This window comes from Carassius auratus, unplaced genomic scaffold, assembly GCF_003368295.1.
Source record: "Carassius auratus strain Wakin unplaced genomic scaffold, ASM336829v1 scaf_tig00033714, whole genome shotgun sequence".
NCBI classification, from domain to species: Eukaryota; Metazoa; Chordata; class Actinopteri; order Cypriniformes; family Cyprinidae; genus Carassius; species Carassius auratus.
The window spans coordinates 27,157-45,498 of NW_020526099.1; the positions used below are offsets into that span (position 1 = coordinate 27,157).

An 18,342-nucleotide genomic window follows, 5' to 3' on the forward strand; every position below is an offset into this window, starting at 1 on the left:
AAATGTAAATAACAGTCCAGGAAGAGTGAAAATAATAATGCAGTGTTTAAATGTATTAGGTGTAATATCCTCTCTCCAGTACAGCAGGTGGCAGTAACTGTTCAGCTCCCTCGAGACTCTCCAGTAAAACCCACGAAGAAGAAGAAAACGAAAGTAACTGCAGAAAACACACAGATAGCAAGAGAAAGCGTTGCTCGTTAGATTTGATGCATGCCATGTCCTAGAAAACATTTTCTCTCCAGTACAGCAGGTGGCAGTAACTGTTCAGCTCCCTCGAGACTCTCCAGTAAAACCCACGAAGAAGAAGAAAACGAAAGTAACTGCAGAAAACACACAGATAGCAAGAGAAAGCGTTGCTCGTTAGATTTGATGCATGCCATGTCCTAGAAAACATTTTTCATTTACAAGCTTAGCAAAAAAATACTTATAAATCTCTTCTTAGTGCACAAGACCTCAAGTATGTTTTCAAAAACGAATGTGTTTCTGAAGGTTTTTCCGTATTTCCGCTTCTGGTTTATGTTCTTGTTTTCGTGACGCGAAATCGAAAGTGTTTTTAAACCAGTCATTTCTCATTAAGACCATTTGGTTGTTCAGTTATTTCAGTTATTCTACATGGCAGTGCATTTGATTGTAACTCACTTTATTTTATAGTGTTTTTGTTGCTGTTGCTGCTAACTGAACATATGTCTTGATCTCATTAACCTCATCATCTCCATGTCACACTGAACAGCAGATTGTTTTCTCAAGCCAGTGCTGATCAATGACCGTTTAGCTGCAGTCTGTCAGAGAAGAGAGGAAAGATGAGTCTCTCACAGAAACAGAGGTAAGACTGAGTCTGTTTTCAGAGGATCATTTTAAACACTGCTGCACTTTCAGAGGATTGCTGGAAAAAAACAAAAAACTAAACCTTAACAAACTTTGTTTTGAAAAAAAAAAAAAAAAAACATTTTATTCAACAATTCTTTACAGTTTATGTGTGTAGTCCTTTTCTAATATAGGCTAGAATTTAATAAATAAATAATATATAATAAATAAAAAATAATAATAATGATTTTGCTGTTCTAGCGGTTGATGAAAAAAAAATGCTTCTCACCACACATACTGTATAAGACTGGTGATCCGGCTAATGTAATTAACTATAGACCTATCAGTATTTTACGAGTTGTTTCTAAAGAAACTGAAATGTTCGTTTTCAATTAGTAAGTACAGCATTTAAATCTTGGTCATTTTCCATTACATCCTATGCAGTTTGGATTTAGGGCACACACACCACTCTATGGAGACAGCCAACTGTTATTTCATTGAACAAATTAAATCCAGTCTTGATAGGGGATGTGTTGTTGGAGCCATCTTCCTTGATTTTAAAAATACTTTTTATACCGTTAATCAATGTTTTTTATCTAAATTATCAAGGTTTAAATTTTCTACTAATAAATTAACATGGATGGAGTGCTTACATACTTAAATGTAAGAAAAGAATGTACAATAATTAATGATGCATGCTTACCATTTCTTGACTGTAATATTGGAGTCCCACAGGGGTCGGTTCTTGGAACAATTTTGTTTAGCATATACAATATTGATCTGCCTACAGTTTGTCTATAGGTCCAGGTTCAGATACAGTTCTTTATACTTCTGCTAAGACAAAAAACAAGCTGCTATCAAACTTACTGCTGCATTGAACAAAGTCTCAGATTGGCTAAGTCATTCTTTTTCAGTTAGAGCAGCAGAATGATAGAAATTAATTCCTGTTTATATTAGAGAGAATAAAACATTTAGTATTATTAAAACTATGCTTAAAGTAGGGCTTAAAGAAAGTCAAATATGTGATAATTGACTTATTAAACAAAACAGATTTGTGTATTATTGCTAAATGCTATGGTTTTTAATAGCATTCATTAAGTTTCTGACACAAAATATCATGATGTGTTTTTTTTTTTTTTTTTTTTTTTTTTTGCCTTACCGAATGTGGTATCCTTTCCATGGGCCTTTCTTTATTACTGTCAGTGTATCTAAAAGTAAATAAAAAATAAACCGTAATTAGTTCAAATCTTTTGTAAATTAACATAACATAAAGATATCTCTGAACTGCAACTATCCACTTTATTATCTTTCTAGTGTCAAATTAAGCAGAAAAGATAATACAATTGTATTATAAAATTATAAAAGCTGGCTCTGGCAACACATCAGAGGTTGCACCCGCGCCCTCACAACTGTCTCAAACCTCAGCATCTGGCAACGATCATTTTCATTCCAGGGACACTGAACATTATTACAAACTGTCTACACTCATATGAGGAGTTTTGAACTGCAAATTAGTCATTCAGAGAACAAATATTATGTTTGAACATGAAAAAATGACCAAGGTCCGGATCTCGGAGTTCTCATAGCTGGCTACAAGCCTGATCTTTGTAACTTCATTTTTGAGTTGATATGAACTTATACAGAACAATACGATGTCACACTTAAAGGAAGTTAAACTACTTAATGTGATATTTTATTTTTATGACTGCATAGAGTGAAACTCTTCCCACATGCAGTGCAGTGATATGATTTAGCTACAGTCTGGATCCTCTAATGGGATTTAATATGTCCTAACTGGTTGAATCTCTTGTAGCAGTGTGAACACATGTAAGGTTTCTCTCTTCATTGTGGATCCTCTGGTGCTGTTTTAGTTCTACAGCAGTAATAAAAGTCTTCTCACACTCGAAGCACATATGATCTCTCACACCAGTGTGTCTCTTCTGATGTAGTTTTAAACTCTGTAGATGTGAAAAACTATTTCCACATAAAGAATGTGAATGTGGTTTCTCCTTTGAATGAACTTTTAGGTGACACATCAGGCCTGAAGCCTGCTAAATTATTTCACATTGATCACATTCATTCAGCATGAACAAACTGTTTATGTATGATTAAGTTTTAATATAGTCTATCACGGATACTTTAAATAAATGCCATTATGATACTATGACAGCAATAACATGATCTTAATGTGTCAATGAACAGATCTGAAGTCATCAGTATAATGAATGAGGTGAAAACAGTATCTATTATCATGAAATGATAATATTGATGAGTCTCAGACTATAAACACTCATTAAACAAGACATTCAGGATCAGCAGCAGATCAGCTCACTTTATTCTGACTGTTTGCTGAGAGAAACTGATTAAGTGAGGAATTAAGTATTACAGTGCTCTATTGAAAAATATTATGATTATTTCTCAAATGATACAGAAAAATACAAAATCAAATTAATTTAGATTTTCTAATAATGACATATATAACAATAAAATAGTTTCCTATAACCGTTTTGTATCTGAAGAGAAGCAAGACAAAACCTTCTTTATAAGTGTTACCAGGCACACGAATAGCCATGTTCTTATCGCATTACACAAGCAAAATGTTCTTACTGTAACAAGACACAGTCTTTGAAGCTGAGGTAGAAGATTGTATTTATTTCATTGTATTTTATTTTTATAGTATGTGTTCAATTATAGTTCTGTGGCTAAAACCACCATCAAGATGTTTGTCTAATCTGTTTAAAAATACACAGCCAGTGAAGTTGTGTCATAAAACTGTCCGTGTATAATAAATGAACATGGTCTTCTCATTATAATGGTATGTATAACAGTCCCAGTCATAGTTATTAATATTCAGCATTGTTGTTTGTCCTGCTCGTGCTGTGCGCTGAAGAGATATCACCGTATACTACAATGAAGCACTTGACTCAAAACCAAATGCATTTTATATCAGGTAAATAATATATCCACCATATATATAAACTGGCTGAAATGTTTTGAAATCACTTGAACCCTACCTGATCCAAAAAGTTCGAGTCAGTTTGTTTCTTGATAAAGTTTTAAATCCCTGTATGTTGTTAACACATGATGAATTACTCACAGATGAACATAACGTGTCTGATTCATTGTGTTTTCTCTTTCTGTCTTCAGTCTGAGTTATTGCAGTATTACAGAGAAACAGTGTCTCATCCTGACTTCAGCTCTGAAATCAAACCCATCACACCTGAGAGAACTGGACCTGAGCAGGAATCAAATAAAAAACACAGGAGTGAATCACTTATGTGACGTACTGAAGGATTCACGCTGTAAACTGGAGAGATTGAGGTCAGTAACATTCACAGACAAGAATCAAAATGATGAAAATCACTTTGTTTAACTCTTATGTGCTGTTCAGGGTCTTTTGAGACCCCAAATGATGTTTGCTGAAATAAAAACAAATGTTTCCTTTATCTAAATGACATGAGACTTTGTACGGTTGTCAACACTTGGTGGATCTACAAATAGAAAATTAAATTGGATTGAAATCTGGTTGTGTGTTAGTGTGAAAAAAGTCAATCTCTGGAGACCCACATTGAAATGAATGAGATACTTTTCAATACTTTTCTTCTTAATTTATCAAATAAAATCAATAAATCCACCACAATTAAAACAAAATACACAAAAGTGAAGTGGCAAACCTTCACACACGTTTACAGTACACACACACACACACACACACACACAAAAAACAAACAACCATAGACATTAATGGAGACTATAAAAATTAAAACATTTATACAAAAAATAAACATTTTTAATGTATTTTTCTAAATATATAAAAAAATAACATAAATACTTAAACTACATGAATGTGGAATTAAAACGTTAATAAACTGAGTATTATTAAAGGTTTTTTTTTTTTTTACAAAAATGTCCTTTTGTTGGCTGTGTTCTCTGGAGAGCCCAAACAGCACGAGTGTCGTCCCCAAACGAACAGCACATAAGAGTTCAACAAAACACTTTATACTCAATATCTCATGATGAATGTGTTCACATTATATTTGTGAAAGATTCTTCATCTTAATGATTTGTTTGTAAGATGATCTCTCTTCCTCTGTTTGTCTCTTTCTAGTCTTCATGACTGTGGCATTACAGATGTTTCTTCTTTAACTCAGTCTTTGACAAACACAAAAGCTCTGCAGTTTCTAAAAGAGATTAATCTGAGACTCAATAAGATTGAAGACTCAAAGCAGAAGCTCATTGTTGTGCTACGAGACTCAAACTGTAAACTGATGTGAGTAAACTTCACTTTGTGATATTAAAGAGATTCATTTACCTCTGATATGTGAACAAATATATACTTTCACATATTAGTGAAAAGAGTTGATCAAATGATCATCAAGCTTTATTTCTAAGGGTTTGTGTCAGAATGAAATGTAAAGTTGATAAAAATGTTGAACACAAAGGAGGAAAGAGAAGAAAAGCAGACTGTCACAGCTTTCTACAGCAACAGCTGCTTTATTAATGAGATCAGTAATAGTGAATCATTAGAGTTTGAAATAGATTTGTTCAGATTGTAGGAAAACGCTGGTAAAATCAGAGCAGATTCAGCTTCAGCTCACAGTCGTCCAGCATCACATGATCAATGTCTCTGTCTCTTGTGTGTTTTTACTTTGACAAGCAACACGTCACATTACTTTACACTTACTTTCTGTAAGAGATAATGTCCCTCCAGCCGCTTGTTATCACAGAATAAACCCGACAGGGTGATCAGGACTTGTGTCCTCCTGAAGAGACTTATTCTGTGATCACATCCGGCTGCATCTGCATTATCACACTTATTATATGCTTTCTTGACACACAAGTGAAGAATTAGACACAATTTAGATTCAGCTAAACACTTCTGCTCAGTTAGCAACAACTTTGATTACAGGATTTTAATTTAACTTTTTACTGTGATTGAAATATAGTAACTAATTAGTACTTTATTCCACTGAACTCTGATTATCTTCTCTTCTGTTCAATCTTACAGTATAGAATGAGTTAAATCGCCAAGATCTGATAAATGCTGTGTATCATAAAGTGAAGTGATCTTGAGAGGAGCAGTAAACATCAGCTGAAGATCCACAGAAGAGCTTCACTACTGTGTCTATGAGGAGAAATAAATGTGTGATAAATGTGTAAATGTGATCCATACAGGTGAAGAGACTCAGACTTTACAATCAAATAATGCAGCATGTGTGTAAGAAACATGATATTGAATGATTAATGTTGCTTTAGTATTCAAGCAGATGATCATTGTGTTTAATGTAAAGCTGGAACAGAGGAGGAAGAAGCTCAGATGAGTCTGTCTGGCTCTTCAGTTTAATAATATTTCTATTAAACTCATTCATAATGATTCAGATGTTTAAATGTGATTGTCAAGAGCAGCACTTACATGTGTCAAAAGATATAAAGCAAATCTACAATGTGTGAAACTTATCTCATGTTTTCTGCACATTGTTATTCTATTTGACTTTATATTTAGTTGTGTGTCTGTTGTTAATGTACATAAATCCAGTATATAGTCTTTGTTCTGAGGATGGAGTCTCCTTCATCAAATCAAGTAAACATTTTCACAAGTTAACAGCATTTGTGTCTTTCACTCTCCTCTAAATACTCAAACACATTTAGTCTTTTTAACACTTTTATATTTTATATTTCCATGTGAATAAAATGCTACATACAGTTAAAAACAACTACTTTGTTTGAAAAGTTTACTTGTCTGTTTTAAGTATTATTGAAGTGACATAAGCAGTTTCTCTAACTTTAATGTAGGCTAACTTGTAGACATAAAGCATAAATAGCTCATGTATAATAACAGAAATGTTCCCATTATACGTACAGCAGGTAAAAGAAGTCAGCATTTTTCTCAGTTAATATATTTCTGAAGGTGCTGTTGACATGAAATTTTCACCATGTCTGTAACAATCCAAGTAATACATTCATACAAATTAAATAAGTTCAGAAATTAAGTTCTGTGTAATAAAGTAGAATGCCAATCACCAAATGTACAGTAGAAAGAGAAAAACGTTCAGAAATGATTTAGGAAATAAAAAAACCAACAGCTTTTATGAATTCAGTGTGTTTATACATATGCAATAGTAAATCTAAGCAACTTCAAATTGCAATGTTTTAAATGTAAAGCGTATTATATTGAGTTATGATTTCTAATGCATACAGGTGAAACATATTAAATAATGCAGCATTAATATAAACATGTACACATGGGAGATATTGAAGAACATTTCAGTCATAGCACAGAGTCAGCTCTTTTGAGGGTTTCTAATGATACTTTACATGGTTTGAGCTCAGGTTTAATTGGCAAATGAATGCTGTTGTAAAGTTGATCATCTCTTTTGAGGACATGGAGAAAGTTGTGCATGTTTTGTGTTATTGTGTTTGGATTATTGTAATGCATTATATAATAAGAGAGAGCACATTACTTCTGTGCTTATCATCTCACACTGGCTATCTGTACAACACAGAATTTATTACAAAGTGCTGCGATATGTTTTCGAAGAGTAGTTGTTTGTAGTAGTTATGTTTGGGTATAGATTAGGGTTAAGGGATGTAGAATATGGCTATGCAGAATAAGTCATTAATATGTGCTTTATACAGTAAGTACTAACTACATTTGCTTTCCAAGCTATGACAGCAGTTCAACACACAAGCCAAATATCACCTGATTTCATCATTGTGGCGAGTGGGGCGGGGCCGAGAGGCGTGGGAACGAGGAGTGAGGCCAGGTGTAGTGATTGGAGATGAGCTACACCTGAGCCCCACCGTCGGTATCGAGTCCCACGTAGGAGATGGAAGGATATAAAACTGGAGCGACTATAGTGAAGGACGAGAGAGGACCAGGCCTGGACATTATTTTAATGTGTGTGCTTTTTATTTATGCGCACCAGTCGGCCGTGAGGGGCTGGTGCGCCGTTTTGTATTTATTTTTGAATATTAAAGTCTTTTTGATTGTGCGCCGGTTCCCGCCTCCTTCTTCCCGATGAATATGGAGTTTATATTGTTACAATCATCGCTTCCCACAGTTAGGTCCGGAAATCAGTTTGTGGTAAGTAAATAACTGAAGCTGTTTTTTTTTTCCTAATTACAAATTGTGTTTTTTGTTTCATGTGTCACAGTAACGATCAGTCTACATGTTATTTAGTGCTGTAACACATCCTAAAGTTTGCCTCTGAATTCCTTTGTGCTAATGTGGTGACTTTCTGGGTGTTATTTATGAATACATGTTTATGTCATATTATACCAACAGAATATGCCAAGAGTTAAGGTCAGAAAGACAGACGGGGGTCTGATTCAGCCAGATGTTTATGAGAGGTGTTTCTGTCAGGAACATCAGTCTCCGGGCATATGTCGTGTCAGTTTGCTCAGATACTGCAATGGAGAAGACTAGACCACCAGGACACAGATCATAGTCTAAAGTCTTCTCCGTGGACCAAGAGAGGAAACTGCAGGCTTATATTGTGAGGACAGCTGATATTTTGCTCTGTCTCTTAAGAAGATCAGTGTAGTAAAGCCAAAACACTCAACATGCAGCTCACTCACACTGCTCTTACTCAAACTATTTAAATTCGTATAATGTGAGATTTGTGTATTCTTTAAACATATTTTTCATTTTTATCCTGATTACATTTTTTATTGAAGTTTTTAAAATGTTTCATTTTCCAGTGTCTCTGAAGCTGCTGCAACGTGTAAAAATCCCCAGTTCATGATCAGTGAACTCTTATTTTATCTTACACATGTCATAAACCATCTCCATTTAACTAGTTTTTGTTATGTTTTAGGTGCACATATTTGCATATGAATTGGCCAGCAGATGTGGCTACAAATATCCAGACTGGCTCACCTCCTTCCTTGAACACAACAATATATCGTCTGTTCATCGTCCTCAAGACACCAGCATGTCCCGCTCCACCAGCTTCAGTAAAACACATGTGACTGCTTTTATAACAACCTGCAGACAGTTCTTGCCTGATATACCCTTCTGAAGCAAAGGACATTTGGAGCATGGATGAAACGGGTAAAGTTTACAATTCATTAAAACTAAAGTGGTTTAAGACCACAAGACAAACTCATTGCTATATAACATTTAATAACAGATATAAACTACAGACCTTGATATACATACATACTGTAGCCTATACAGATAAATACAGACTATGAGCTGAGTAAATATGTAATTATACATGAGTAAATATGTAATTACATAAAAACACTACACACACCTAGTTAAAATAAATACATATACAAATACATAAATTGATTAATAAATAAATACAGATATAGAGATAATAAAACAATAATGAAAATAACACACTACACTAACTATACACAAACGTCTACAAATGTTCATGAAATTATGATAATTAATTTTCATGTACAACAGTCCAAGTCCCAGATGAAATAATCACCATCAAAAGAGGCAGAAGGAGGTGAGTGGCATTTGGTTTTTGCTTTGTCCTGAGTAATTTCTTTATACATGCTGCTACCATGTGAAGAGAGGATGAGCAATAACTGCCTGTAAATTTATACAAATATTGACAACCATTTCATACGAAACACTACATAATACACACATAGCAGTTCACATGATATCTTACAAAGGTGTGATTTTATAAAGTGTATTGTCTTGACTATGGTGATCACACGTAGACAGGTTAGCAAAAATAAAACTGAATAATATAAATATAGTAAAGTACACTTCAGTGTTCAGTGGCAGTGTTCACAGCTGAACTGTCTCTGTTTGACCAGTCCAAGTCCTTCATATGCAGCCTTTGATACAGTCAGCAAATATTTGTTCATATTCTGACAAGAAATGCTTTCTTTCAGTAATATATTGAACTGTTTGTTGTAATGTGTAAAAACAATTTTTACAGGACAAAAAAAAAAAAAAAGTTTTGTAAGCTGCATTAAAAAAATGAAGAATGAACATATTTACCTCTCTTTTATTTACACAGCGCTGGACGGGTGTTTACTGGTTTTGTGACAGAGCTGCTGGATCTCCAGAGAAGTGTCTGTCAGTGGTACATCACACAGATGGTCTCCAGAGAGTTTGATATGTGCCTCGTTCCTCTGTCACTGCTCTGTCCTCCGAAAGACTGAGGAGCTGCTGGACATTCACCAAGAGATTCACCTCCTGAAGACCCCAGAACACATGGACAACAACGTTCATTATTACTTCTCTCTCATTTACACATGTGGACGTGCATAACAAAATTACAAAATGTTCAGAAAGTACTCGGGCTCATTTACAAATAAATGACATTACAAGAATGAATAACACATACAACTTATTCGTTTAATTTTTAACTTGCATCACAAAAATAAAATACAGAAATTAGGTTGTTTCATTGACAGTGTGACATTTTAGAAAAACATAAACAATTTCAATGTACCCATTTTTTTTCACTGCTTTCTCTTCTTGAGAAAAATGGTTAATACACTAATTTATGCACTACAAGAACAGCAAAGGGAAAGACTATTGCCTATTGGTTTATTTATATAGTGGTTGTCTTGTGTAAAAAAAAAAAAAAAAACTTAACGAGATTCTGGGATATGGAGGGGTGTGAAGTGTCCATCAGACGTACACTTAACTATCCTGGGAAACGGAGGGTGCATTTGAAGTTGTTTTCGAAATACGTCGAAAAAATCTCTTCATCTTATAAAGAATAAAAAAATCCATACGATTTCTGAAATATTATACAGAGGTATTTAAAGAAGTTTAGATGCTGTCTTTGTATGTGATAGTTTATTTATTTATTTATTTATTTATTTATTTATTTATTATCTCATTTTAATTTATCGGTAATGTCCTCCAAAAAGGTTTTTAATTTATTATTATTATTATTATTATTATTATTATTATTACTATTATTTTTACAGTGTAATTTATTATTAATGTGTATGTGTTCATTATTTTTGTTCATTATATTTTGGATTTGTATGTGATCCCTTGACTATGTTCCTTTCGTATTGTCTGTTTAAGCATTAATTAATAAAAAATAATAAAGAGCACTTCTCTTTGGGACAGCTGTCCGGTGTGAGGACGCCTCGCGGTGATGACGTCATCGCTCCCGCGCGCTTCACCGCGGAGTTTTATGAGGTGAATCGTTCGCTATTTCACGTAATTGTAAAATACACTTTACATCGTTTGTTTGAGCAACATTTTTACACAGTCAAATCTGAATTATTTTCATCAGGTTCGGTGCTCTGTGTGTGTCTGCTAACACTTACATTTAAAGAGAGTTATACATTTAAAATCGATCGTCATCAGTTGACAGTTGTCTGTCTTTCTTCACGGAAAACGGTAAGATGTGTAAGATGTGTTGTTATGAATGTGGTAAATAACATTTGGACTATATTCAGATTCATATAATATGTTGGATGAAGATGTGTTTCTACAAGCAAAAGATTTGATGCCCCAATTCTGATCTGTTCGCGCATGCGTTGTTGTGATTTACCGCCTCCACATGTGCTTCCTCATGAGAATAATGTGACTTTAGCTGACAAAACCAGTCACAATGAGCCATTAAGAAAAAAAATCTCCATCAAAAGGCCTTTAAAATGATTTATGATTTGTTGGAATCTGACAAAAAATGACCAAGTCACCCATTTTTAGTCCTCCGTCTTGTCTTATTATTAATTACTATATTAATTTCCACAACACACTTTTTTTTTTGCTATTATAAATAAGAACATATGCAAAAAAAAAGATAAATTAACCTAGAAAGAAAAAAAGCATTATCTTTATCATTTTATATCTAAACTAAAGCATTCATGTACGATAAACTATCAAATGTAAAAAATAACTTCATTACAAATAAATAGATTATTAAAACTACAAAAGCAGTTAAATGAAGTGCAGCGAGTGATTCCCTCTTTTCTTTTATTGTTAGATTAACATTATGAGAATAATACAGACGTCCTGTACTGTAGGGCTGTGCGATATGGACAAAAAAAAAACCTATCACGATTTTTGATAAATTTTGCGATTTCGATTTTAATCACGATTTTGACACACACATGCATGCTTTACAGTCATAAATGCATTCGGTATAAATTTGAAACATATTTCCAAAAGAAAACCAATGAGAGCTTTATCAAAAAGTTGTAACATGTCTCTAGAACAGACTTAAGTCAAAATAATCACTAAGTAAAGATGTCAATCAAAATCTAGACATATGGCAAAAAATTATAATAAAAAAATAAAATAAAACCCATGGTCAGGGATTGTTTTTTTTTTTGCCATGCATTGGTCATAGAGCTCACTTTAGCGGTGCCTCAGGTGTTATATGTTTTGCCCAATATATTTATTGCCCAAGGTTCACACGTTTTCCGTCTGCAGTGCGTATACAGTAAGTTATGTGTACGCGGTTCAGAAGCAGCAGCGAGAGCGCATTATTGTAACACGTAAGCACAACGTGTTTAATAATGCACGAGCGCGAATCTATCCGCTCGCACACAGATTTCCTTTGCTCTGTTAACAAAACCAGACGCACGTGCTCAGATCATAGACTGTATAAGGCTCAGATACACACTGCCTTACAACGTGTCTCCTCTCGCTCAACCTGCGTCCTGTGCACTCACAACTCTCTCTGTGCTCACGCGCAAGATATTAAATATTTTCGCACCTTTCTATTTATAACCTTGTCTGTTCTCATCTTTTACCGCGTGCAGTGTGAACGCTCTGATCTGTTAACATGGGCTCGAAAAAAAAGGCTTATGCCCAGTCTGCTCTGTTCTCGCGCTCCACTTGTGCGCTGCATCCTGATTGGTTCAGATATCATACTGCGGGAGGTTGGGTCCGTGGAAAATCATGCTATAAAGCGACTTAGAAATCTTGCACACTCAAATCGCGATTTTATTTCGATTACGAATTTTCGATTAATCGCACAGCCCTACTGTACTGTAATGGATCTAATATAATGTTACACATCTGATGTTTTCCCCCAACAGTTCCCCAAGCGTTCACTTCAGACAGAGCAGATTATGTGTGAAAACATCGGATATAGGCAACAAATCAGAGCTGGGCATCAAGACCTGGAGTGTAAACGAGGCCTGTTTCGTGTCAATAGATCCTGTTTTCACCTCATTCATTATACTGATGACTTCAGATCTGTTCATTGACACATTAAGATCATTTTATTGCTGTCAACAGACTTAAGCAAACAACATATGTTTATTCTTTAACTTTTGTAATTCTTACATTGTTTTATATTTGGTATCTTTTAATTGTATGTTTTTTTTCCTATAATCCTCTGCCTTAATATTAATGAGAGTAAAGATTGATAATAATGGATAAAGGGTTTATTGCTTTTTTTCAGCTAACAAGTACGAGGATCAGAGCATCATGAAGAAGAGACAGAGTGTATTAAAGGACAAAGAGAACATGAGAGATCTAGAACCCTGCAGAACCAAACACACTGAAGAACAAACAGGTTGGTGTTTACTCTTCATCTTTTTTATCAATGAGGCTGAAGAACCATTAGGTTATAAAGCAGTTCAATTGTTTACTTTCTGTAGATTGGAGAGAAAAAATTACGCACTTCTCACAAAAAAATAGGGATATTCAAACTTTTGGTGAAATTTATGGAAGATGTAAAAAGTTCACCCTACAGTGATATTATATCATGAAAGTATGGTGTATTTAAGTAGAAGCATGCAATGGTGATTTCTTTATCTCAATTAAAACTGAAGCTATCAACAGTGGTGGGAATACCAGAACAGAAGTCAATGTCTCTTGTCATGTGTCCTTGAGCATCAATTACAGCTTGACCACGATGCCTCATGCTGTTCACAAGTCGACGTACTGTCTGCTGAAACATGGCATTGCACTCTTCTTGATGGGCTGCCCTCAGCTCATTGAGGTTCTGGGGTGCAGGGTTACGACCCTCTACACCACGACTCCACTGATCTCATTGGTTTTCTATGGGATTCAGGGCTGGAGAAAGTGCAGGACACTCAGTTTGAAGCACCCCAGCCTCCAGCAGCTGTTCCCTGATGATGTGATCTCGATGAGCTGGGACATTGTCATCCTCGCAGGTCGTCTAGCTGATGATTCGAATGGTCTGACGTGACACTCGTGTGTCTGGAGTTGAGTGTAGGGATGGGCGATATGGCTGAAAACTGTTTCATCATATCAGTGTTTCATTTCAGTCGATATTGATAATTATTTATATTTTTATGACCTATTTAAAATAAGGACCAGGAGAAAAATATATTGCATTTAAACATTTAAACTTAACCTTCCTCTGATCAAAATGCCCTCAGTTATTAAAACAGAAATGTCAACAACCATGGAAAACTCAAATAATACAAATGTAAACATAAGTCTAAAGTAACATTTAAGGTGCAAAATGAAAGAGAATGTAAGAAATGCCTAATAAAGTGTAATAAAATAGTGGAAAGTGTTAAATATAAACATAGAGAAACCTGAGAATTTAGCACAACTTAGTGTTAGGAAGTTCACTAGCTGTTCACCTTCTGGTGAATAAAGTGTTTTAAAATATGTGCAGTGTTTTGTAAACATAAATAAAACTGATGTAGACTGAGATACATCTCTAATATAAAAAACAAACCTGATACAGTACATTAACATTGTATGAAATATAAAACCTTCAGAAATATGAAAAAGTAACTCTTCAGGTTATTCTTACTCTAATAATTAATCATACTTGAAATTGAACTATTGTGGCTGGGATGCACAAGTACGTTTTCGCCAGCAGAGACAATCTGGAGAAGTTGTGTTCATCTAGCCTCCACCAGTCCAGAGGGTTAGACTCACTGTCTGCATCAGGGCACATCAGGTACATTTACAGCTCACTCTCCACTTTTTGCTTTTCAGTGAGAAGCAAAGCATCATCTTCTTGGCACTGTTTTTTGAAAAAGCTGCTTCTTAACACCCAATGGCACAGGTGGTCCACTGACAGCTCCTCTTCTGCAGCTTGGTCTGCTGCTCCCTCAGAAGGCCTTGCCTGTGATTGGCCCTGGTCTTCATCTATGGGGACAGCTTATTTCTCATCGAGGTCATAATTTTTGTCTTCAGCTCTTTTATGAGCTGAGTGTCCCCCTCATTAACTTTCAGCAAACTAAAGTGAAACAAAGGGGGGAGCACAGGCTTCACGTACGAGACAGCCACATATTACTTGGCAACACTGGTTCAGGTGGAGCGGCAGTTACTACACAGAGCCGTAGTCTACCGAAAACTAACACAAAATCGTTTTCAAAATCGACAAAGTATCGCCTGCGATTTTAACATCGATTTTGTGTAGACTGTCAGTGAATTATGGCTTGGTGTAGTAAATGCCAACCGGTGTTGCCAAGTCTGTGGTGGTTTATCTTGTCCGCGGGTCAAAGCGACCCCAATACAAATAATGTGATATTTAGCCCCTAAAATGTGAATTTTACCAAGCAACCCTGCTAAAAAAACGTATATTTTAACCCCGGGAAGCAATTTTTTAATCGGGGAACCTTCTGGAAGCGCGATTGGGCTAGTTTTGGACTAGTTTTGAGAAGCAACTTGGCAGGATTTGTTGTGAAAACCTGGCAACCCTGATCTGAACACACGTGCTGGGGATATACTTCTAATTACAGGAGTGTCTTTACTGAGCCCTAGTAGCCTCTCAAAGTATCTGTATTGCAGTTTTTTACTTTTATTTCAGACCTGATGGAGGAGAATGAGGAGAGTGACGAGCAGAAGCATCATCATGGTACAACGAGAGAAAAAACTTGCTCACAGACCAAAAGAGTTTATTTACGGAAAAGAAGAAATAAGAAAGGTTTCACCTGCACTCATTGTGGAAAGAGTTTGACATACAAACACAACCTCAATGTTCACATGAAGATCCACACTGGAGAGAAACCGTTCACATGTGATCAGTGCGGGAAGAGATTCACACACAAAGTAACCCTTCAGCAACACATGATCCTCCACACTGGAGAGAAACTGCATGAATGTGATCAGTGTGGAAAAACATTTTCATGGGCTTCAGGCCTGAAGCAGCACATGAAAGTTCATACAAAGGAGAAACCACACTCATGTTCTTTCTGTGGAAAGAGTTTTTCACAACTGAAACAATTTAAAAGTTCATCAGAAGAGACACACTGCTGTGAAAGATTACATGTGCTTTGAGTGTGAGAAGACGTTTACTACGGTTGCACAACTGAAGCTGCACAAGAGGATCCACACTGGAGAGAAACCTTACATGTGTTCATACTGTGAGAAGAGATTCAATCAGTCAGTACATCTGAGAAGACATGAGAGGATCCACACTGGAGAGAAACCGTATCACTGCACTGCATGCGGGAAGAGTTTCCGTCATTCATCAACTTTTTGTTTGCATATGAACAACAAACACAGTAAGTAGATCATAGATCCAGCACCTTTAAATCTTAGTTTTCAACTTCGCCAAATGTGGCACTCTAATGCATTGAGTAATAATATCTGTCCTAACCAGCGACAGGACAAGGAAACAACATCTAAAGTTTTCACTGTAGATAAAGTTCAAGATCAGCAGTTTCATCTGTGAGATCCAGATCAACTCAAAGATGGACCAGATCTGATAGTTTCACTGTTGTAAAAACATTACACTTTATTACACTTTTGTTTAAGCTTTTATGAAAGAAGATTTTTAAGTCCAAACTGTTGTTCAGAATGCATTATTTTTAACTTGTTTTTATTCTTCAACTTAAAGTGTAGTTAGAAAATACAGATGTAAAGTATGTTGCTGTAACTTTGCTGTTGGCCGTTTCTTCAGTTTTATTTTCGGGAGATAATTTGGTTTTCTTATAAGTCCATACAAATCTGTATGGTTTGTTTCCATTTTTATTTGATTTGTTGTCTGCTGATTTGAATTCTCTAATTTTGGTTACATTTAAAAGCCATATTAATTGGATTTTGTGGATTTAGCTGAACTAATGTAGCTGGCTGGTTATGGAATCGTCTGGTGATTATTATCACCAAAAGAGGGCACTGACAACTTCACTGATTACATTAAATGATTACATTTTTGTATTGTGGATTCGTAAAGTCATCATTTTGTTTTATTATGTTCTGTCTGCTAGTTGCAGTATTTACTGTTTCATAGCCTGACTTTTGATGAACTGTATTAAAACTAGGGTCAGTTTCACCCAAGAACATAATTATTATGAATTCTAATATTAGTATATGGAAGTTGGAACCAACAAACAATTAAAAACAAAAAACAAATATATGGTCCTTGTTTTCATTTATTTATAGATAACCACAAGTGAGATTTCAATTGAAGTTTCATTAATAAACTAGAAACTAGCCTATTATGTGATCTTTGGCAGCTGGGACTTGAATAGAAGATTTATTGCAAAGGGAAAAAATTTTTTCGACAACAATGGAAAGATATAATTCTTTCTTTTATGATTGTTTGGTAGGCCACTGATTTGCCAATTTGTTGAAATTGAGATTCATACATCATCTGAAAGCTGAATAAATCATCTTTCCATTGATGTATGGTTTGTTAGGAGGACAGTATTTGGCCGAGATACAATTATTTGAAAATCTGGAATCTGAGGGTGCAAAAAAGTCAAAATACTGAGAAAATTGTCTTAAAGTTCTCCAAATGAATTCTTAACGATGCATATTACTTATCAAAAATTAAGTTTTGATATATTATGTTAGGAAATTTACAAAATATCTTCATGGTTTTGTGCTCCAGGGTCACATTTGTTAGAAAGTGTTTATTTTGTTTAAATTATATGCAATGTTAGTTCACTAGATGTAGCCAGGGTTTGACATTAACTTTTTTGGACACCAGACACTATAGATAATAATTTTCTGAATTTACAAGCCTGGACTGTCGTTGCATTCAGATGCATTTACAGACAGTTCAGTTTAGCTAAAATATAGCACAAATGCATTTACAACAATAATGTTGTGAGCTTGGTATTTTTATAAAATAATACAATTGTATATACTTACAAATAGTTGTCAGCAAGTGTATTGATTACTGAGTCATTGAAGCATGCCTTTAAACAATTTGTTCATAGGGCTGATTCAAGAATGAAGCAAGTGCCTGTCTTATGAATTGACCACTGAATTATTGACCCAAATTCAGTAGCAAAACACTGCTGCTGAGAGAAGCACGACTGTCCTGCTGTGATCTTTGTTTGCAACTATTTTAGCCAAATCGAGCAAAAACAGTCAAGGTTGACAAAAATATCCTTTCAATAAATTCAGATATTGAACTAAATATATTAAGTAGGCTACTAGTTTCAACTCTTGAAAAACTACAGGGTTGGTTTAATTTTCCTTTACTGTCTTCTGTAGAGAACTGTGCGATTGCAGAATTAAAAAAAAAACTTTAGTTTACTGGCTAAGTGACTCTCTCGTTTATCTCTTATTGAATGAACATTTAAATATATTATGAGTGTAAATATGATTTCGGAGGATTTGATTTGCCTGACTGAAGGGAACAAGATGATAAGCAATTTTTTTTATGGATCAAAATAAGAATCTCCCACTGTTTAAACTGT

The 18,342-nt window shown here is 34.9% G+C and overlaps 1 protein-coding gene across 1 annotated transcript; it reads left to right on the forward strand.

Moving 5' to 3' along the window:
• Positions 1 to 11,094: 11,094 nt before the first annotated feature.
• On the forward strand, positions 11,095 to 15,847 carry LOC113081302 (oocyte zinc finger protein XlCOF6-like; the record flags this gene model as incomplete). The annotated part of the gene is made up of 3 exons (XM_026253378.1): positions 11,095 to 11,143; positions 13,161 to 13,274; positions 15,498 to 15,847. Coding segments are annotated over exons 2-3 (438 nt in total), but the record flags the coding sequence as incomplete, so codon positions are not given.
• Between the last annotated feature and the right edge of the window lie 2,495 nt (positions 15,848 to 18,342).